The sequence below is a fragment of the Aedes albopictus genome, chromosome 2 (genome assembly GCF_035046485.1).
Source record: "Aedes albopictus strain Foshan chromosome 2, AalbF5, whole genome shotgun sequence".
Lineage (NCBI taxonomy): Eukaryota > Metazoa > Arthropoda > Insecta > Diptera > Culicidae > Aedes > Aedes albopictus.
The window spans coordinates 180,727,211-180,750,797 of record NC_085137.1 but is presented as its reverse complement, the minus strand read 5'-3'; the positions used below and the strand labels follow the sequence as shown (position 1 = coordinate 180,750,797).

Genomic DNA, 23,587 nt, shown 5'->3' with positions numbered 1-23,587 from the left:
GTCTTCGTTCTACTGCTCGTGTTGTGTGTAGGTAAGAGGTAACGATAGCGCACGAATGTAACAAAGCCGACTGACACCCGACTGCGGCAACGAAATGAAGGTAGTAAAAAGTGTCGAATGTTTACAAGACTGGTCGTGATTTTATGTACCGCATCCATGGGTTTGGTTAAATTTTACATTTTACTTCCCGGATCTGATTCCGGGTAACTACCGGCTGAACCAAATATGGTCTAACATTATTGTCTTGTTCAAGGATGGAAGAAAATCACTTCAAGCGATAAATGATACAGGATAAGAATAATCCAAGGTAGCCTTGTTCTTACAGTCACATGATGTCGACGCCTCACACCGTGCTCGAATCACAGAGCAATCAAAGCATCTGATGCACGCTTTATCGCGTGATGACCCATTATCGGATCATGTTACAAGTCATGATAAATTTTATTCATCACAATGTATGCCACTTATGCACCCGTAAACCGCATTCATGGTTCGAAATAGTACATTCATAAGCATATCTGAAAGTTAAAGCAGCAAGAATGCTCAAAAAGTGAATGAAATCACGAATTTATCATTTCGACTTCATGATAACGATCGCATCGCGCCCGCACATGCCGAGCGAATCATTCTTCTCGGACCGTAGTTTGTTAGGACGCTTGACGACAAAATGTTATCGTTGTTGCTATGATCGCGCGATGCCGTTCAACCGCGACACATTTGAAATCTGATCATGATCACTAGATTTCCATCCTTGGTCTTGTTAACTGCTCATCGGTTAACCAAAAACGCTGCAAATTGAAGTTGCCACATGCAGGGTTTGACAATTTCGACGGGACTCTCGGAACCAATTCCGGAACACTACCAGTTGTCTTTAGTGTGACGTAAGGCTATTTTCTAGCTAACTGTTCATCAGGTTATCGCAAAAGCCACGATTTGATGTGTCACATGCCTGGATTTGGTTCACTTTTACATTTTGCCTCTTCCGGCCACTCAAAACCAATTCCGAAACACTTGCTGACCGTTCATTAGGTAATCTAAAAAGCCGCTACTTGATGTGACGCATGTACGGGTTTGTTTCTCTTTCAGATTTAACCACTTCGGCGAGAACCCCGGAACGGGTTCCGGAACACTACTGGTTCAGATATGATCTGAGATGGTTTTCCTGCTCATTGTCCATCAGGTCATCGAAAATGCCGTGGTTTGATGTGTCGCATGTATGGGTTTGGTTCAATTGTATATTTGGCCACTTCCAGCGGGACGCCTAGAACCGGTTCCGGAACACTACCGGTTCAGGTATGGTCTGAGATGATTTTCCTGCTCATTATTCATCAGGTCATCGAAAATGCCATGGTTTGATGTGCCGCATGCATGGGTTTGGTTCAATTGTATATTTGGCCACTTCCAGCGGGACGCCTAGAACCGGTTTCGGAACACTACCGGTTTAGATATGATCTGAGGCTATTTTTCTGCTTACTGCTCATCAGGTTATCGAAAATGCCGTGGTTTGATGTGTCGCATGCATGGGTTTGGTTCACTTGTATATTTGGCCACTTCCAGCGGGACGACTAGAACCGATTCCGGAACACTACCGGTTCAGATATTGTCTGAGATGATTTCCTGCTCATTGTCCATCAGGTCATCTAAAATGCCGTGGTTTGATGTGTCGCTTGCATGGGTTTGGTACAATTGTATATTTGGCCACTTACAGCGGGACGCCCAGAACCGGTTCGGGAACACTACCGGTTCAGATATGGTCTGAGACTATTTTCCTGCTTACCGCTCATCAGGTTATCGAAAATGCCGTGGTTTGATGTGTCTCGTGCATGGGTTTGGTTCACTTTGATATTTTCCACTTCCGGCGGGATACCCGGAACCGGTTCCGGAACACTACCGGTTCAGATATGGTCTTAGACTAATTTTCTGCTTACCGCTCATCAGGTTATCGAAAATGCCGTGGTTTGATGTGTCGCATGCATAGGTTTGATGCATTTTCATATCTGGTCCCTTCCTGGGGTACCGTTCCGGAACACCTAAATGGCCATATCTCCGGAACGGCTGAACCGATCCGAACCATTTTCAATAGGAAACAATGGGACCAGATTCCGCGTCGAATGAACCGTCGGTCATTGAAATCGGATGAGGTTTACTGCCAAAAAATGATGTGAGTTTTTTTGTACACACACATACACACACACATACACACACACAGACATCACCTCAATTCGTTGAGCTGAGTCGATTGGTATATAAGACTTGACCCCTCCGGAGGCTCTATCAAATTTTCGTTTTTGGAGTGAACATATAGCCTTTCGGTACACCTTGGTGTACGAGAAAGGCAAAAACAAGAGTGTGGGTTCGATTCCTGCTCCAGTGGGTGAAAGCTTTTCATCAAACGAAAAATTCATAACTAAGGCGCTGCACAATGGAAAAAAATAGGTATAAAACGCGAATAAATTCAATATCTCTGCTCGGAGTGGATGGATTTGAATGAAATGTTGACACAAACTGCAAAAAACTCTACAGTTACAGATAAGGAGGGGGTCATTCACCGCACGATGCTGGAAATCAGTGTATTGGACCCCACGGTGTGTCTAAAACCGTTATTAATAAAATAAAATACCCATCTAAGCGATACCCACCATTCGAAAGATATAGTATCCAGGTATCATTTCTGAAATTTTGAAAATGTTTCATGGAGGGAATTAATAGTTTGAACGATTTGAAATTTAAGGGCGATTTTCAATGAAATTCTTTTTGAACTACGTATTAATATTCAATCGCGGTTGTATCACGATCGTGGCCATCAACCTGTCCCTCATAAATTTGGAATCCAACAATCGAAACGTATGGTATTCGAGTATTCTTACTGAAAATTTGAAAACATTTTATCTTCGAAATCAAAAGTTATCGTGGATTGAATTTATAATCCAAATCCATAGGTTTTTACAGTATGTATAGCAATTAAACTGGTACTATTTACTACAAATAACCAAAACCAATTCAAATGTCCGCTATTGTAGTCAATCACAGCATTCAACAGCTGGTTGAAATAGGATTTGGATGCCTGGAGCGTACGATATCTCTCCCATGTTTCTGAAAAATTGCTGGGAACGCTCTCAGTAGCTTGCTCTCCGAACACATCAAGAGATTTCTCAGTGTATTCTCAGAACTGCTTAACGTGGAACCGCTGAATATGAAACTTTTAGGAAATTGATACAAGCTTTACAATCAACGTGGTATATGAATTGTCAAAGCACGTCTAGTTGATCTTTAACAATTCATACCAGAAATTGAGAAGGGAAATCAACATTTTTTGTAATATGTAGAAGCGAGTCAGCAATGGATCACTAAAATAACTAAACCGGCCGCTATGAAACGAACAGATAGCGCCACCGTAGCCTTGTGTGTTTGACGTAACTCGACTGCTGTCACTGTGTTATCGTCCATATACGGTGGCGCTTTTGTTTTGATGCGGTGAGTAGCGGAAAAGTCGGCTTCAATGATCCATTAAAGCAAATTGTTGGGCGATTGTTATTGGCCTCACGGCATGGTGAAGTAGCGTTGTCATCATTCTTGCACGCGAAAACATCTAAGTTTGTAAGCGAAACTCTATGTTTGTTGTGTAAATGACACCCCTAGTTAACGGTATGGATCAGCAATTGATATTGACTGCCACTCCCCAACATGCTTTGCTCATGACTCTTGGAACGCATTGTACAAAGCCGTCAAAAAAGCAAGTCCTGAAAAGGTACAGCTGTGGTCCATGATGGCTGTTGTGAGACATCAGCAACGAACGTATGGCTTCACAGGAAAAGCATGTCACAATTTAATGGACGCTTCGATGGTTCTTTAAGGAGGTCCTAAGCTGCACGATCTTTTAAGCGTAAGCGATTAATTTACTGTGGTGGTTTAATAATAATTATATTTCAGGCATTAAAAGTCTACAAATATATCTACAGAGCGTGTTTTATAGATGAATTGGATCCAGACTAGACCATGCTGAAGGCTAGATTTGGAACGATATGGGAGACCCTTAATTTGCCGAATTTCTCAAAGTTTCATATTTTGCAGTTCCAGTTGATGATACATACGGTAAAATCTCTTGGTGTGTTCGGAGAGCAAGCTACTGAAAGCCATCCCAGCAATTTTTCAGAAACATGGGAGAGATATCGTACGCTCCAGACATCCAAATCCTATTTTAACCAGCTGTTGAACGCGGTGATTGACTACAATAGCGGGCATTTGAATTGATTTTGGTTATTTGTAGTAAATAGTAACTGTTTAATTGCTATAAATACTGTTAAAACCTATGGATTTGGATTATAAATTCAATTCAGGATAACTTTTGATTTCGTAGATAAAATGTTCTCAAATTTTCAGTAAGAATACTCGAATACCATACGTTTCGAATGTTGGATTTCAAATTTATGAGGGACAGGTTGATGGCCACGATCGTGATACAACCGCGATTGAATATTAATAGTTCAAAGAGAATTTCATTGAAAATCACCCTAAAATTTCAAATCGCTCAAACTTTCAATTCCTTCCATGAAACATTTTCAAAATTTCAGAGATGATACCTGGATACTATATCTTTCGAATGGTGGGTACCGCTTAGATGGGTATTTTATTTTGTTAATAACGGTTTTAGACACACCGTGGACCCGTTTTACCTCACTCTCTCGCTTTTTCACCGTTTTGGAATAATCTTAGAGTGCAAAATAAATGATTTATTTGATTCGTGTTTGTGTTAAAACTTCTGTAGTATCGAATGGAGCTGGTTTGGCTCACCGCACGGCCTTAAGAATTGAAATATCTTCAAATAACCCCGATATCCCCTATTTCTTTCAATTTTCACATGCATCTCCGTAAGGGGCCCATATAGCCGAGGCGGTAAACGCACGGGTATTCAGCATGACCATGCTGAGGGTGACGGGTTCGATTCCCGGTCGGTCCAGGATCTTTTCGTAAAGGAAATTTCCTTGACTTCCTTGGGCATAGAGTATCTTCGTGCCTGCCACACGATATACACATGCAAAATGGTCATTGGCAGAGGAAGCTCTCAGTTAATAACTGTAGAAGTGCTCATAGAACACTAAGCTGAGAAGCAGACTTTGTCCCAGTGAGGACGTTACGCCAAGAAGAGGAGAGGAGATGCATCTCCGCCCGGAGTGGAATGCAATCGACAAGAGAAGCAGCAATCTTATGTCAAATTTCCGATACTATGGAAGTTTCTACACAAATACGAGTTGAATAAGTCATTTATTTTGCACGCCAGTCGGGAATAGATAAGGATTTTCTCAAAAAGGTGTGAAAAAGAGAGCGCGGGGTAAAACGAGCTCAAAACAGTGATTTCCAGCATCGTGCGGCGAATGACACTCTCCTTTTCTGAAACTATAGAGATTTTTGCTGTTTGTGTCAAAAATTCATTCGAATCCATCCACTCCGAGCAGAGATGTTGAATTTATTCGCGTTTTATACCTATTTTTTCCACTGTGGCGTTGGGTGTTCTTGTGTGTTGACCGTTGTCTAGTACAGGAAATGTGCAGCCTCTGGCTGAAGCCGGTGTGTGTGAATTATCTTCTAACTTTCATATGATCTTCCTTTGTAGAAACAAGCAAAAAGCTTTATGTAGTCGAACATTTCGGATAAAATGAGAATAGACACATCAAAATTCAGTTAATTTATCTGTAATTATGTAAATTTTTGTAAATAAAATACTTTAATAAATCATCACGGACAATTGTTCTATTTAAAACCGAATCTCTATAAATATAGAAAACAATACTTAAGAAATAATCCTGCTTATTAAAAAAGGAATCTTCTTGTGTTCAATTGAAATGTTTTGTGGAAATTACACAAACAAAATAGGAATGTTATTCGGTAACAGATATTTGGCAATACTAGTTTGTAATTGGTGCGTTTCACATACTGATCAGTGTGCATGCGGTTATGGTGCAGTGGAGTTGAACAGTTTGGCTCTTTTACTACTATCTAGCAATGACTAAACTGAGTTAAAATTTAGATGTCATTGTTTATTTAAAAGCGGGGACGAAGACACTATCGAAATATGTAGTACTGCTACGATACGTGTAGGGCCACTTATGGCCATTTGACATTATACAGGGTGTCCATTCGAATGCAGTTTCCTGAGAACTCAAGCTGAACACCATAGATGAAGGTGATTCTATCTGGTATCCTTTCAAACTTTTGCAGTAGCCACTTTATTGATCATTAATTAGGATGACCAATTTTACGATAAGGTCAAACAAGTTTCAAAACACACATTTTCGAAAAATGATAACCTTTGAACCAGTTGGCCGATTTTATTATCTTTTAAACTGTTCAATAGTTTCTAAAAATACGGAAAAGTGGTCAAAGCTTCACTTTCTCTGATGAGAAAGTTTTGGAATACTTATTCAGTACACACTTCCCCGGATGTAATCTTGGCGAAGTTCATTCCAAGATCTGTCGTGTCTTTTCTGGTAGTTATGATTCATTGCTCTTGTCTCGGAATATCATAACTATAGAATCGATTGAGTAGACTTCAAAAGGAATTAGATGATTTTAATCATGTTCTGGAAAATAGAGGGTCCATGGATGTCCCCAAGCGGAAGTCTGGTCACCACTTGTGTGGAATCTCGTACTGGATACGCTATTGAGGTAACTGAATAAAAGCGGCATGTGGTGGTATGTGCATCACCACTTTTTTCGACCTGATGCAACACGCTATTCGGGTACCGTAATCCGGGGTCAAATTGATCACTTTAAAACAACTTTTGTAGATAACATTTGTAGCAATTCAAATATTGACAAACTTTTTTCTGCAAGCCCAGTACCGGATGGATTTCCATGAAACTACGTAATAGAATTTTGTTCAACACAATTTAACATCGGTAAAAATAGAATATTACCTTTTCCAGTATTATTCTTCTGAATACGAATACGCGTTTAAACTCTTACAACTAATGAAATTGGCTGTTGAATTCTGAATTTAATTTTTTTTTAATTGACCATTAAACGCCTGAAGGTATGTAATTTCCTTTGAAATGAACGAGTTCTACCACTTTGAATCACTTTTTCAACTAAAACTGAAATGTGAACACAGACGGTACTCTTAGTGGCAATCGCTTGTTTGGTACCAACAGTTTCAGCTATGTAAGACACACATGGAAAAACACGTGAAAAAATAATACAAGACTAACTTTTTTTCCAAAATTCCCAATCTAGTGGTAGAGTACATTCTAAGAATCATACCACATTGGCTAACATTGCATCCCCAACAAACCACGGTTAACCTAAATGGTGACTCGTCGTCTGAAAGAATACATATATATTGAACAGGTGTATACCACAATAGATCACAGTAATGGTCGCAGCGGTTCAAACAACAACAAAAATCAAACAAAACAAAGAATAAACAGATGAAAAAAACAAGAAGCAAACCTGTTATTGCTCAACAGCACAATTATGGTGGTTCGTCACGAAAGGGACATGCGGAGTGCAACCAGCACTTCAGCAGTACGTAATGGGCAAAGTAGTATACCTCTGCTAATAAAAGGCAAGCTGCTATTAACCTTCGTCGTGTATTAGGATAATTAAGACCCAAGCAATAATATTTCTTTTGTTTATTTATTTATTTAACTAATCGCAATGAAACTTCTTGACTTTTCATATTTTGCAGAAACGAAGCAGTTAACAATTTTCTTTTTTCTTATGGTGAAACCACAATGGCGCCACAAAAAAAAAAATACGAATAATGCATTGGGGTCATTATGACCCAGAAATTCAGACTCTTATAGAATGATAGTTTTATTCCCAATTCAAATGACTCATGTTTTATTTGAAAGATAACTTCGTCAAAAATGTGTAGTTATGGTAAAACAGTGGTTCCGGAAACATTGACCACCTGGAATCTGCTACACAGGGCATCATGTCGGACATGTGGAATAGCATTATATTTTGCCAGTAGTTGTGCAATATCTCGCGTTCTCGGCCATTCAGAAGAATACTGTCTTTGGCAAAGTTGCTCAGAAGACTAAGAGCTTTCACTCGGAAAACAATTTAGTTCGAGAATCACTCATTGCGTGGCGCTAGTGTTCTTATGAGCTTCCAGTTTAGTCTTAACACCGTATATCTCGCGTTCTGAACCACTAATTAGGAGACTGGCTTTAACAAAGTTGCTCAGAAGACTAAGAGCTTTCGCATAGAAAACAATTTAGTTTGAGGATCACTCACTGAGTGGCTCTATTGTTCTTGGGAGCTTCCAATTTAGTCTAAACGTCGTATATCTCGCGTTATGGACCACTTAAAAGGATACTATCTTCGGCAAAGTTGCTCAGAAGACTAGGAGCTTTCATAGAAAACAATTTAGTTCGAGAATCAGTCAAGCCGTGGTGCTAGTGTGATTGGGTGCCTCCAGTTTTCGAGAATGTTTCTCTGAAGAACAAAAACATTCACGAAGAATACGTTGATTCGAAGTTCGTTTTCTATTTGTTCTCCTGAAAAATTAGCTATTTTTGTCAAATAATCGAACTAGTTTTACAGAAGTGTTCTTATTCCTGTTCGGTTCTGTCACTGCGACAAGCTTTTAGATCTAGTGTGACATTAGTATCCTTAGTGTGGTGCATGTCGCATTACTCAATTGCCATTGAAAGGCAATAAAGTATCGATTAGCATCGACATTAGCAGCAATACCATTCCAATAATAGAACATGTGTTCAGTAATAAGGATTCTAGTATGTTCCTTGAATACCAGTACTTACCAGTCTTTGAAGAGTTAATACATAGGGTAGTGGAGGTATTTTGGACCGGGCAGGTATTTTGGCCCACCTAGGGAGTTTTATGATATTTATCACATAATCTCTACTAAATCTTGGTATTTTTTTATTAGAACATGAAAAGTATTCAACTATGTGATAATGTTTATTTTGGATGTCAGTTAAATATGCTGTTCAGTATCAAAAATAAAGAAAATGTTTTCACTTCCAATGAAACGCACGGAAAAGCATCACAAACAAAGAAGGTGACAAATTTGTAGTCGGCTTCGAAGAGGTATTAAATTTTACAAATAATTATTTATTTCATGTGAATGTAGTTAGGGCCTTGTTAGAACTCAAAATAAACTGTTCTTAACCTCGGTGGAGCGATAATATTTACTAAAATGGTGGTTTGAGGTATGGCCAAAATATGTTCAACATAATCAGATGTGGACATATTTTGGACCACCTGTCAGATACATCTCTCCAGTTCCTTCTAAAGGGAGAAAATGTGCATACCAATGTAATGTACTCTAAAAACAGATAAATAGAATAAGTTGGGGCCTCCCGTGATCTGGGTTGTTATACGCTTATTTTACAATGAGATTGTTGTGAGTTCGATTTGTTCTAACAACTTTTTACCAAGTTAAAAACTTCGATTCGATTTGTCTCCTAACAACTTTTCGACAAATTGAAATTTTTAGGTGTTCAGTCATCCAGTTTAGAAAAGTTGTCCTTCACGGCAATCAGTTGATGACTGAGACAATGTGTTATCTAATGTATGTTTGACAATTTACGTATCATACAAATTACTTTATTTTTTTATGGCTTTTCCACTCATTACAATATGTGTGGAACGACTTTGTATTTATCAAAATCATGATTGACTTGATGCCACACTTCTATGAAGCGTTACGTAATTTATGCATGGTGACTGACGTCATGCAATAGTTAATAAATACACGTTTTGCGTAACATTTTTATGAAACATTATACTACAGTGCGTAAAAACTGGCAATTGCAACAAAATTTCATCTTTTTTTACCGTTACGTAATTTTTAAACGTTCCCTGCCTTAAAAAATTAATAGAAAATATGTAAACTTCACGTAGTTTTAACAATGTTTAAATTTTTGCTGAGGGGGCTTTCATTTCATCAATCAATTGAAGTTTAATTTGGTGGGCCAAAATATGTGCACTTGGTGGTCCAAAATAAAATCAGGTGGTCCAAAATAGAAGCCCGAGATCCTTCAGGTGTTTTGATATTTCTTGTATTTACTACAACAATTTTGAGTTCTGTTTGGCCTTTTTCGACAGAAAACATGTTGCTCTACGTAATGCCTACTGAAATTATCCATATTTTGAAGTGGGAACTTTCTTTTTTCGCTGAATTGTTCATCCACTTCCTAAAGGGGTCCAAAATACCTCCCTTACCCTACATGGGTTCCTAACCCAATTTGATTTCCTTTGATTTGAGTTTAGCCTCGGTTGGTGAGGTTTTCAACTGTTTGCAAAGTAAAGCTGGTTAACTTAGTGTTATTCTAAATCTGGAGGTCACCACGACACCAGTAGCAAGGACTAAATACTAAAAGACACGGACACGTTCAATGCTTCCTTGTATTACCAGAACACATTCAAAAATTAAAACATAGATTGTTTTACAGGATAATCGAGCCCCGGATAATCGGGTACCCTGTTTATTGAACCCCTGGATAATTGAGTCCGACCCAAGTCCAACCTGTTCTGTCTTCAGATAAGTGGTTCCTGGAACAAAAGCCTGAACATAGAATTTCGCTCACTATGTGATGCTACTGTTCTCAAAGGCTAAACGTGTTGATACACAATCGCTGTGTATCTATAGCCTTCTTCAACATAAGTTACTATATTTGTAGTAGAACCCCTCTATGTAGAGATGAGCGGAAGTTACAAATGTCGATTCGGCAACGCTGTTTGTTTTGTTTTCAATAAATTACAACACTTGCCACAAAGCTAGAAGTTCAAACTTTGTGCGTGACTTTGTTGTGGTGAAAGTTGTCTTGTTTACGTTTGCTAATTATGATCAATTTCCAAAATTAAAAAAAAAAAACGCTGCGCAATCGAAGAAATCTGAAATGCATTGCATAAGAATGGCGCTAATCATATCGACAGAAGTGCATCAAGCAGCAGCAATGGAAGTGTTTTCGAGAAGAGCAGCTACAATAGTTAGAAAAACCCCATGGCGAGGATAACGAAACTGCCGAAAATATTGCCCGTTGCGAAGATTTATAGATTCCGACGCAAATAAATCTCCGCAATACGTAAGTTCCCCTAATTAAATGTTTTCTTTTTTTGACTACATATTTTCATATGTATTTAAAATAAATAATTATAATTTGTTTAGTTTTGTTTACAATACCGTTCAAACGACGCATTCCTACAAACGATAAACATGTTCGTTTGACTAACACTTGGACAGTTCTTTCTACACGGTTGGCTCACAATGGCCGCTTCCGCATATCTCTATAAAGCAGTATTAAGTTTACCGAGAAAAGCCAATAAAATTCAATTATCAATCTTGCAACGTACTTACAATTTGGTGTAGGCTTAGTATTCTTATCCAACGCTGGAAATAAAATGGCTGATGAATTAGCTCGCAATTGAGCATTACATGACTTCATTAGAGTGAGATGGTCAATTTTCAAATTCAAAACGGGGTTTTTCAAAAGGATTAGTTGTGCTCGCATTTGGAAATTGTATTATGATAGAACAACTGCAAATGTACTGCACATTTCTTATTTTTCACAAATGCATCCTTTCTATATAGACTAATGAGTTGCAAATCCCTTTAAGGCATTAAATCTCACGAACGAATGAACCGATCAGCTTAATTTTAGCACGGTTTGATTCATCTTTACGGCGGTTGAGTTTATGTGGAAAAAGGCTAAAAATAATATAGGTTCTTATTTCGAGGGATACTGCCCCACAGTACCATCAAGTTGGTTTGTTGTCCAGCAAAATGGCATGTTCCAAATTATGGATACCATAAGAAGTGGCCCTAATTCTGAACACACAGCGTTACTTACTATGTACACACGCATACTCAACGTTCGTAGTTGAGTCAAAAACGATACAAAAACGTTCCAAAAACGATTTGTTACGATCTATGTAAGTTTATAATCCAAAGAGTTTTTGAATTTTACAAAGATTATGTTCCTAAAAAAATAGTCTGCCAATATTCCATCAACCCCGCTGTTCTCAGATTATTCAAGACTTGCTCGTCATTGTCACTAAAACAATACGTGCAACATAAAGATTTTTCTCCGATGCGTTTTAAAATTTCCCGACTACATATTTCACGTTTTTTTTTCGATGATTTCAAATTTATAGGTATTTCCTATTTTTTCTTATGAATGGACACCCTGAAAACATAACTAAAGAAACGTCTAAAAAAGTACCAGAATTAATTCAATTAATATGCTATTGTAAATCATAAATATGATATGATAATATTGCAGTATGATAATATTGCAACGAGGTGCAAACAATTATTATGGCAAACGACTTAATACCATAATGTGTGCTCCTACATACTTTGCTGGGTTTATTGCTGGTAGATTTCAAGGAGAATACATTTTACTAAGGTGGCGCAGATAAACATTGCAAACCACTGGTTGTCTCTTCCATTCTTCTGGTGTTCTTATGGAACTGAAATAGTGACGTCACTATTTTAGTTGCATAAGAACACCAGAAGAGTGGAAGAGACAACCAGTGGTTTGCAATGTTTATCTGCGCCACCTTAGTAAAATGTATTCTCCTTGGGTAGATTTGGTAGATTTGCAATAACATAACGTCAGCTAATAGAAAAAACTCAAAACTAGTCAATGAACCTACAACACATACGCTCATTTGCTATCCATTCACATCAATTCTGGTCCGTCGTCTTCATCCAGCGAAAACTTCGGATCCCCCATGGCGTGTTCCTGGTTGCAGGTGAAGGAAATCGTTATGGCGTACCGCACCCCAGCGCTAACCTGTTCCACGTGGTGCAGATTCTCCGCCCCGGAAGTGAACCCACTGACCCGGCCCCGTTTGGGTTCGATGTAAACGTTCGTTTTGTTATGCTTACCGGCGCTGTCGATGAACACAAACCGACCCCCGGTGAAATCCTTCCCGAAATCGGTCAGGTACAGCAGGGTGGTGTAGTGGAAGGAATTGTACGTTTCTTTGTCCACGTGTGGATGCCAGTACTCGTCGTGGATGGTTTTCGCCGTTTCGTTGGTCAGTCGCGAGAAAAACGTCGGGTGAGTCAGAAACAGCGCGTCCTTGTTAATCTTGAAGTTTTCGGCCACTGCCAGCTGGATTTTGTCCTTCACGTGCTTGTAGGTGTTGATATGCTCGGCGGAGAATATCGCCTTCGCTTCCGGGATTTTATAGATGTTGATGAACTGGGTGTCCTTCGAAAGGGCACCCGAGTGAAGGTCCAATATCGATGCTCCTCCGGAGGAACGCCCGAATCGGAACCCGGATTTCGCTAGATTCAGTAAGACATCCACTTCCGCCGGGCCTACGACTTTGTCACTAACAAATCTTCCACAGTCGGCGGGAATACACCCGGCGTATTTAGCGATCTCTTCGAAGTACAACTTTGAGCAGTCCAACTTTTGCGTGCGCAGTTCCAGCGTTTCTCTTTGCGTAGCAAATTTCTTCTCCCTAGTTCGGAACGTCGTAAAGTAAACAACCACTGCTATCCCAACGATCAGCACTAGCCGAGCCCACATCTTGTTCTGCTGGTTGACCCCCGGCAGACTCGGCTGGGTTGTCTTCCTAAAAACAGAACACAATCATAATCAATACAGTTCCGTCTTGTTTACGGTGTAATCAATGACAAAAAAAATCTTACGCTTTCCGGGGTTTTCCATCGCTGGTTCCGGTTTTCTTCCGCTGTCGGACACTAGACTCACTCATTGGCCACACAATTTTGAAAAATCACTGGCTTTCGTACCGGGAAACTTGCTTTAAACGGATATATCCTACACTTTCGCCTGCTCTAGTCAAAAAGTGTGACTTTGGAATCCCCAAAATTCGGATCAATCGATAATCGTCCGCCGTCGCCGTCGGTTAGCTACCCCCTCGCTTGAACTCACACACCACCCACGTCCGGCGCGCCAAATCACGGGTGGGATGGGTCGGTGGGTGGCAAAACGGCGTGGTGTTAGTGCTTTGTTTTTGTTTTGATTAACCCTGTGACTGGGATTGATTGTGTGCGAATTCGGGATTAAGGTAAAACGGGAAAAGAACCACGATGCACACAGGGGACTTTTATGAATAGAGTTAATAAACTATAGAGGACGAATGTCGCTGCTGTTCCCTTTGTTCTCGTTCGCAAACATGCTGGGTATCTATCTGTCAAACTGCATACTTTTTCGCTTTGACACTTATATCCCTCCCTATCTTCGCCAGCAAAAGATGTTGCGGCGGCGACGCCAGCGACATTCTTCATCTATAGTTTATTACCTCTATTCTTTTATGGTATTCTTGTTTTCTTACCCCACATTAAAACTATGCTGCTGTGTTGAAAGATAGGTTGGGCGCTGTCCACAAATTACGTAACGCTCTAGGGGGTGGGAGGAGTATGATCCATACAAAAATTTTAGGATTTCCATACAAAAAAGCGTTACAAAGGTGGGAGGGGGGGTAAAAAAAATTTCGATTTTAGCGTTACGTAATAAATGAATGCTGCCTTGTCAGCTTGAGCCGTACGCTTGAGCCGCAGTTATGTTGGCTACGAAAACATTGCATTGGTGGGATAGGGATGCCACTTCCTGGGATGCACAAGGTTGGGTTGAAGAAAAGAAAAAGCTTGAGAAAAAGCTAATTTAAACGCACGTTTTTGTTCTCTTTACTTTTGTGCGTTCCAATCGATGTCATTTGCGAGAGAGCGTAGTGCAAAGAGTAAACTGACGAAAAACAAAGAGTAACTTCGAACCACAAGAATCAGCACAAGGAGAAACATTTTTGTGCCTCAAACGCTTCAATTTTGCGCGGTATAATTGCACCGTTTGCATGGCATGCCAAAATTCCATACCCTTCTGGTTTGACCGCATCTAATCTGAACACTTTTTAATTTAACCCCCGCTAATCTGCACATCGTTCAAACTAGAAATGGTTCAAACGTCATTCTGCTCATGGAACGGGGTGAAACGGAACGCAGAATCAACAAACAGCAAAAAGTGTTACCATCAGTGTGTTTTTCCCAGTGTGACTCCCGGTATGCACAAAGTGCCTCAATTTTTAGCAAACGCACTTTTTTGTGCAAACAAATTCGCACATTTTTTGGTGTCATAAGCTGCAAGCAGAAAGGTGAAAGAAAACGAGAGAAGGCACTCTAGCTTTTGATGCGGGGGCGTGGTGCAGATTTTTTATTCTCTTGTTTTGGCGCCGTCCACAAATTACGTAACGCTCTATGGGGAGGGGGGAGTACAGCTGAGCGTTACGGCCCATACAAACAATTAGGATTTTCATACAAAAAAAGTGTTACGGAGGGGGAGGGGGGTTGAAAATGTCGATTTTAGCGTTACGTAATAAATGGATGCTGCCTTTCCTCTGAGGAGGATTCCATCTCTCTGTGACATCCGTAGAATCCGTAGTCGCACGTCAACATATTTTTCGTGAAAATTCTTGACAGTATCAAATAAAATCAGTCACAGGGTACACCGTGTTATCATTATATTTGTCATCATCATCATCATTATCAAATGTCACCAAAATTTGTTTTGATAAATTTACGGGCAGTTTTTGGTGAAATCTTTGCTCATTCTTTGTGGTTTAGATCGTTTTTATTGGAAAACAATTGCGCAAAGTTAATCCCGTTAATCTTGAGTATCAAAGTGATCTTTTCATCAATTTTCACAACCTTCCATGATGGAACAGGTAAGTGCTTTTTGAATTACAATGAACTGTTTTGTGATTTTTACTGTATACATATCGCCATCGTAGAATGATCCGGAGTCGGCCGATTCGTGCAGCATCACGGAAGAGGAAGTGGAACCAAAGCTCAAATATGTACGACTGACGAACGATCTCAATAAGATCCTAAGCGAGGAAGCCGTCAGTTGCATCGCCGTCCATTCGAAAGTAAGAGTTCTAGCTAGCATCAAACACCCCTCAACAATGACCTGGATTAGTCATCGCCATTCAATAAATTTTCCACTCATTGCAGTTCCTTTGCTTGGGTACCCACTGGGGACGGATTCATATGTTGGACCATCAGGGTAACCGAGTCATTACGGCGCTCAATATGGGCCTGCCGAACTATAATCCGCACACCCTGTCGGTGAACAAGATTTCGGTGGACAGCAAGGGCGAGCACATAGCGACCTGTTCCGACGATGGGATGATCATCATCGATGGCCTGTGCACGGATGAGAACAACCAGAAGCTAAAGCTGGATAAAGCGATCAAAGCGGTCGAGCTGGATCCGATGCACTACAGGTCCGGCTCGGGACGACGTTTTCTGATAGGTGAGTTATATGATAAAATATCTCAGGTCTGAGATGAGGGTGAAGGAAGCAGATCTGGGATGAAATAAGGATAAGGACATATTGCGATTACTTGAGTGCTGATAATTTGTTGTTTTATTGTAAACGACAATCTTTTAGTTGCACTATTTCATTAGGCCAAGGATACTGGCATAGGCAACATTGTTGGGTAGTATCACAGCCCAACAAAAAAAAAACAATTTCGGTGTTTACTGCAAATTTGTTTGGTCTAAAACTTAGTCGAAATATGTAATTGTTAGTAGTAACGACATTCCATCATTGATTCCTCCCGCGATTCCTTTCTCATTATCATTTACAGGCGACAACAAGCTGATGATGTACGAGAAAACATTCCTCAAAGGGTTAAAATCCACGATACTGAGCGACTCCGAGGGACCGGTCAGTGCAATCAAATGGAACGGCCAATTTATTGCATGGGCCAGTTCGCTGGGAGTCCACGTTTACGATTTGAGCGAACGATGCTCGCTAGGACTGATCAAATGGGAAGAACCAAAAGCGTAAGTAGTTTCCTTAATGCTAATTGTAAATTGACAGTCAATAGTGAATCTCCTTTATACACATCACAGAGGCAGACTGACAGACTTCCGTTGCAATCTGAACTGGTCCAATCAAACGACTCTGCTCATCGGATGGGTGGACACCATTCGGATATGTGTGATAAGAAAACGAAATCCCATAGAGGTGTCCAGTCGAAATCTCCCAGCGCACATCGTAGATCCCAGTGAGTATAGATGCTGAAGTTGTTACGAACATTTATAAGCTATCCCATTTTATTTCCACCCCAGTGTCAACATTCCAAACCGAGTTCTACGTTTGCGGTGTGGCACCTCTTGAGTCCCATCAACTGGTCGTGCTGGGGTACTCGAAGGAGCGTGACTCGGAGACGAACAAAGCCCTACGACCAATTTTGTGTGTTCTACAGTATAAAGCTAGTGACTACATTGAAATTTGCACCGACAGTCTCTCGATGAGGGGGTAATAATGTTTGTGATTAGATTTAACCTTAATAATGATCTTAATTCGTTATCATTACAGGCATCAAGAGTATAAGTGGGATGATTATCATCTGGATTGTCTAATAGAAGAGAATCAGTATTTTATAGTGTCGCCAAAGGATATTGTAGTGGCTACTTTGTACGAAACGGACGATCGCGTGAAGTGGCTGCTCGAACACGGGTGAGTACTTAACAATTTTTCTTCTAATAGTGTAGTATCCTGAAAGATACTCTTACTAGAATTAGGTGGGGCATGAGCAGCTTAAACATTTTGTCTCCAAATTTGGAAGATTTCAGACAATTAAGCAAAATTAATGTGGGATTTCAACGTATCCATTACGTTATTATTCGGAATACCGAAATCTTATTGTAGGTTAGCTGATATTTATAATGTCTTACCAGTACACAATTAATTCACATATTTTCTTCAATTTCTCACGGCAAACGTATTTTTTCTGTTTGATGTTTCGTCATTAATTCATTAGTTTGAAAATACTGAAAGTGCAATCGAACAGTTTGTAACGAATAGGATATTGTACCATTTGGGCAGGTGTACCTCCCTGGGCAAAGGCACAACCTTGTGATCAGCTTGATTGCTGTGAGGTCTCGGGGCTTAAATGTATCTTTACTCTACAGAGAAAAGATACGAGCCCCCCTCAGCTTATTCACAAAAACTAAGACCGTTATCAGATAGAGCAAACATCGATCTTTCGGATAACGGTGTTCATTTGCGTGGGCGGGCTGCTGTTATGCCCTACGGAGCGTTTTAGAAAAAAGACACAAGACCTCTTGGGCCCTTTTCAAATGTTGCTCCAGGTATTTGATTTCTATTTGCAGGAAGGAAGTTGATACACAATTTGTCCTTCTATTTTTTTTTTTTTTGAAATTATTATTAATCAAGCTTCCAATGTCGAAGACACAAGAGCAAGAATCACAAGAAGAGCTTTTTATGCTAGGGTAGGTAATCAAAATTTGAACCAAATTGCGGCTTTCTAAAGCAGTGCAAATTTTAGGTGATTTTTTCTCCCACATGGAAATAATTTACTACGGCAAAATCGTATATACATGAAAGCCACGGGTATAAGCTTTCTGTTAAATGGTAAAAAGTTTGTATTTGCACCGAATTTCATTGAAATATTTGATTTTTCATCAACAATGATTTTAATCTTAATTTGAACCATCGTAATCATAATTTGAACCAATTTTAATCTTAATTTGAACTACTGGCGGCAGCAGCACGAGCAACTCACAAAACAGCCAATTCCATGCTAAACAATGAAAAATCACATGAATCTGCTAATTCTCATACCTATTTTTCATTAAACAGTGGAATCTCAACTCAGAATGTTCGAAATTCTTTAGGAATTTGGAAACAAAATTTGAATTTTTTCATCCCCCAAGCGTAAACAAAGCAACCACTAGCGCAATCTACAGGCCAACACTAGAAGCTCACCCCCGTTTACTAGTTCAAATTTAGATTACAAATGGTTCAACTTAAGATAACATTCTCCAAGTAAGAATCACTTAAATTTGATAATTTTATGACAAATAATGCGGAATATTATTCGGTTGGTCGATTCTACGATAAATAAGATTTCATTTGACGTGTTCACATATTGCGTGTGATACAATGCATGAGCTGTACGAGTACACCGAAAATGTGCTTTCTCTTGGAGGAAATGGGTGAAATCACAGCGATTTTTCAATTGCCTGTTTTCCATGACAAAAACGCTTTTTTCAATGCTTTTAAAGCCCATGTTATCAGGTTATATTACGGAAAGCTGTTTAACATCTTTTTCGGGACAATATTTGCCTGAATAGTACGTCGTTTTAATGAATTTTGAAATGGTTCAAATTAAGATTATAATTTGACTAGTTCAAAGCTTGATTTCTTACCCTAGTTGAAAATCAAGCACCATATAGTCAAACTTGTTCATTTTGTGTGAAAACGCAAAGGTAAATAACGTTGACCATTTAATTAACACCGCATTCTTTCACAGTTCAATACGCAAAATCAATCTCCCACCTTTCCTCATTCTTAAGGCCATGCAAAACTTAAAAGCCGCATGGCTAAAGAGGTTGAAATGCCTACTCCCAAATTCCACGGTGTATTATGGACGATGTGAGTTCTTGGACTTGCATTGGAGACTTGGCCCCATGACTCCCTTGTGCATCAATAAAATATAATAAAAATAGGATATTGTACCATTTGGGCAGGTGTACCTATTTTGGACACTTGCCGCTATAACTAAGTCAATTTCAAACCTATTGATTCGAATTTTTGTACTGAGTTAGATACTGTACGTGCCTAACTGTATACAATCCATGAAATGATTCTTCAAATCAATCGGTTTGAAATTGACTTAGTTATAGCGGCAAGTGCCCAAAATAGGTACACCTGCCCAAATGGTACAAGACCCTATTTGGAAATTTACAGCAAAACTACAGGTTTCAAATGAGGTTTAAGACCTTAAACCACCGACGTAACAGTGGTGTTTCAAAACTGTCAAAACTGCTATGTGAATGGTTGTGAGTGATCAGATTCACAACGGTTTATTGTGTCTGTGTCTACTTGGTCTTGGTCGTTCTAGTCACAAATAAATTTATTTTTACCGTACTAAAACAATCTAGTCATAAGTATTTCATTAGTGTTGTGGGCTGGAATTTCTTCGGCACGAATTGGCAAAAATTGAAAGCTGCTTTGGTAGGAGCAGCATACATGGATACATCATTTATTAGATTACAAACTAATTAATTAATACAAAAAAACTCTCACATTTTGCTATCTTTACTGGCACTACATCCACATCTAACCTTACCACAACACTTTACTTTCTGCTATGGATCCGAACCGTATTGCCAGTTTTACAGATTGACAATAACCACCACAACAATGTAAGAGAAAACTGCGTTCTTAATTTTTGAGAATGCATCAATTTGATTTGCTTCTTAAATTAACATTTTTATTTCTCTGGCGTGATGGAGCATTATGGAATCTCATAAGTCTCATTTTGATGCCCTACATTTAGCTCATTTCGGGCAATGACTAATTAGAAGACATGTGCAGACCCTCCCTAACTGTAACTTCAAAGTGTAGACGTTTGATATTGTTCGTGCAGTTTAAAATAATGATAACAGAAAATTGGAATTTTTGACACGCGAATATCGATTTTTCTCCTAAACCGTGTGCCGGAGGTACGTCGGGCACAGTGCGCTGGATAGAGGGTCAGGTCCGCTGTCCAGTGCACTACGTCCGACGTTCAGCGCTTGAAAATTGAAGCGTTTTACCTCAGACAAATCAAAATTTGCTCTTCTTTGACCGGCGCTTTTCAACCCAAAGCGGTAGCAATATGCCTTCATTGGCTAACATGCTTCTGAAGCGATTGAGCTACTTTTCCCCGAATGCCGGTTCCCCAAATGTCGTTTCCCCGAACGCCGGTTCCCCGAATGGCCCGTTTCCCCGAAAGTCACACTACGTGAAAAGATAGGTAGTTTTCGTCCACCATATTTATCACGTTACCTTCACCGGAATGTCAGGTAGCTGGACAAAATTTGAGCTTCGCTAATCGACGTGATGATTCAGGTAAATTTGACAGGCATTTTAGGTAGCGTTAACGTGAAATGTTGGTGAGTGATACTGATATTTCAGGTAACTTTTACGTCAAAACAAGATAAGTTTTACACGAATTTCACGTAATTTATTAATGTTTTTGAATGAAAATAAAGCAGCCGCACCAACCTGCCACATATTTGAAGAGGCAAAAGATTTTAAATCCTTCCAAAATGCAATGAAAAGCCGAGGAAAAAGCATTAAAAGCAAAAGCCTACCGTTAAATAAATATGTGGTTTCATTTTGTAGGGATTTAAAAAATTTGCCTCCTCAAATACACTACAAGCTGGTACCAATATATAACAAAAAAAAAATCTTAAGTAGTTTTTTTTTTTATTTTGGAGTAATTAATGAATGTACACCTACATTCAAAGTTATATATCTACCACTAGAAATCCTCTACATAGAGATAGGCGGAAGTTACATATGTCGATTCGGCAACGCTGTTCATTTTGTTTACATCAGCTGCCAACACTTGTTGCAAAGCTAGATGTTCAAACTTTGTGCGTGACTTCGTAGTGGTTCAAGTTGTTTTGAATTACATTTTCTAATTATAATAGATTTTTTTTTTCAAAATTTTGAAAAAAAAATAGAGGAGCAATCGATGAAATCTGAAATTTATTGTAAAGTGTTAAGCTAAACATATCGGCAGAACTAAAGCAAGAAGCAGCAATGAAAGCTTTTTCGAGAAGTGCAGCAACTAAAGTTTCGTCATAAGCTTGAGCTTTTGAAAGCGGAATAGGCTCCTAAAGTCCTATCGGGATTCTTGTTTTAAATCACAATATATGGTTCAAGAGAACATATTTACTCAATTTTTGACGTTTTTATTAACCGTAGTTGAAAATATATAATTTTTATTTTTTTAGCCTTTTGTCTCGTCCCTAGCTTATAACACATACTTTGAGTGATTTTTTTTCACCGTGTATGTCAGATAGGAACATTTTTGAAATCCCAGTTCGAAAAATGTCGATCTCAGTCACACAAGGTTGACCTCAAATGTCAAAGTAGAACTATTTACCATTTTACTTATTTCGAATTTTCTCATTATTCCTTTGTTTTTCAAGTTCGAGTAAAGTACAATTCTAATCGGAATGCTTGATCGTATTATTCAATATAAGCGAAATTTCGTCTTTAATTTTAGGACCCTATTAATTAAATTCTATCTTTTTACTAAATTTACATATACCGGTATAGGCTGGCGCGAGTGAAAGCTTCCTGTGCAACCTTCATTGCGTCTATTTTAGATTCTGAAACCCATGAATGCTGGAGCTCGATTTGAATAGGTCGTATGTGCTTTTGTCGATTAAAAATTCGATCAGTTGGATTCGCTTATTATAGCGAAAACCGTTGAAATTAAGCAAAGCTGATACATACAGCAGAATCCTCACAAAACAGGCTTGCTGTTCCATCATTAAAAGTTTGCAAAATATATGCCATATTGCTACAATGACTAAAACAAACTGATCGAATTTTTAATCGACAAAAGCACATACGACCTATTCAAATCGAGCTCCAGAATGGATCTCTTTTGGATCTGAGATAGCAATTCTAGTGTCTTGGTCGCCGATACTCGACTCAGGGATTGAATCAGGGAAGTGAATCTTTAACAATTCGCTCAGTGTATCGCTAGGCTCTACAGTGAGCGAACCATCTTTTTTTCGGAGGCTACTCACACCATTGGAGTGGTCTTTACCAGAAAGATTTTTTTGGATTCTGGCCACTACGGATGTAGTCTCTATGCTTTCACACATTAGAATCCACGATTTCCGTTTGGCCAACCTTATTTCTTTGATGTAGTTCGTCAGGGCCTTTCTGTATAGGCTCCAATCGCCGGTTCGCTTCGCACGATTCAATTCCCTACGTTTAGTTTTCCTTCGCTTCTCGAGAGTTTTATTCCGCCATGGAACGTTTCTGCTCGAATTAGTTGATTTAGTTGGACAGCTCTCTTGGTAGGCGTTAAGGATTTTGTTTTTAATGAATTTGGACGCTCCTTCAATTGTGTTATGGTGTTATGGACTTGATGTGATTTTCTATGATGTACTCTTCAGATGGTAGGATACCTGAGTAGGATTCCCAATCAGTTTTTTAGGATTTTTTTTTTCAAAAATCTGTATTTATCCCATACAAAAGTAAAATAGCCTATCTAGCTCAAAAATCTGTATTTCATATAAAATTAAATCTGTACAAATGCTAAAAAATCTGTATAATACAGATAAATCTGTATATATGGCATCTATGAGTCTGACATCGACATTTCTTCAGAAACATGCCAGTTTTTTATTTTATCAGAGATAGACCGACTACATAGAGTCAAGTCCAACACTTCCTGACGAATGGAGTTTGCAAACGTGAGCTTGTCATTAACATTACAAATGTCAATGTTCTTGGAAGAGAGAAACTGTAACAGGTACTCACCTCTGGTGTTTATATTTATACTTCCCCACACGGTGTGATGTGCATTTGCGTCGCACCCTATGACGAAGGGGATGTTGTGTTGGTGGCTGTCAAGGAATTGGCATCCCTATCCCACCAATGCAATGTTTTCGTAGCCAGCATAACAGCGGCTCAAGCGTAGGGCTCAAGCTGACAACCTATCTTTCAACACAGCAGCATAATTTTAATGCGGGGTAAGAAAACAAGAAGACCGTAACAGTCCCCTGGTGGCTGTAGGCTACGAGCTCAGCTAT

The 23,587-nt window shown here is 39.2% G+C and overlaps 2 protein-coding genes across 2 annotated transcripts; one reads left to right on the top strand and one right to left on the bottom strand.

The window, feature by feature from the left end:
• Nucleotides 1–12,568: 12,568 nt before the first annotated feature.
• Nucleotides 12,569–13,836, bottom strand: LOC134286166 (2-oxoglutarate and iron-dependent oxygenase domain-containing protein 3-like). Its single transcript, XM_062847740.1, has 2 exons — nucleotides 13,637–13,836; nucleotides 12,569–13,560 (listed from the first exon to the last, which is right to left on the bottom strand). Exons 1-2 carry the CDS (start codon nucleotides 13,699–13,701, stop codon nucleotides 12,654–12,656), a joined length of 972 nt encoding a protein of 323 aa, XP_062703724.1. The 5' UTR covers nucleotides 13,702–13,836; the 3' UTR covers nucleotides 12,569–12,653.
• A 1,548-nt stretch (nucleotides 13,837–15,384) lies between these two features.
• LOC134286286 (vacuolar protein sorting-associated protein 41 homolog) lies at nucleotides 15,385–17,475 on the top strand. The gene is made up of 7 exons (XM_062847878.1): nucleotides 15,385–15,666; nucleotides 15,733–15,870; nucleotides 15,956–16,256; nucleotides 16,594–16,792; nucleotides 16,862–17,016; nucleotides 17,081–17,270; nucleotides 17,331–17,475. The coding sequence occupies exons 1-7, from the start codon at nucleotides 15,655–15,657 to the stop codon at nucleotides 17,473–17,475; spliced, it is 1,140 nt and encodes a 379-aa protein (XP_062703862.1). The 5' UTR covers nucleotides 15,385–15,654.
• Nucleotides 17,476–23,587: the final 6,112 nt, after the last annotated feature.

Excerpts from the sequence above, each read along its gene's own strand:
- LOC134286166 (XM_062847740.1), bottom strand. The coding sequence starts at position 13,701 with ATGAGTGAGTCTAGTGTCCGACAGCGGAAGAAAACCGGAACCAGCGAT. Across the intron at positions 13,561-13,636 it reads GATGGAAAACCCCGGAAAGC|GAAGACAACCCAGCCGAGTC; the intron begins GTAAGATTTTTT and ends TTCTGTTTTTAG.
- LOC134286286 (XM_062847878.1), top strand. Across the intron at positions 15,871-15,955 it reads GCATCGCCGTCCATTCGAAA|TTCCTTTGCTTGGGTACCCA; the intron begins GTAAGAGTTCTA and ends CACTCATTGCAG. Across the intron at positions 17,017-17,080 it reads AGCGCACATCGTAGATCCCA|TGTCAACATTCCAAACCGAG; the intron begins GTGAGTATAGAT and ends TTTCCACCCCAG.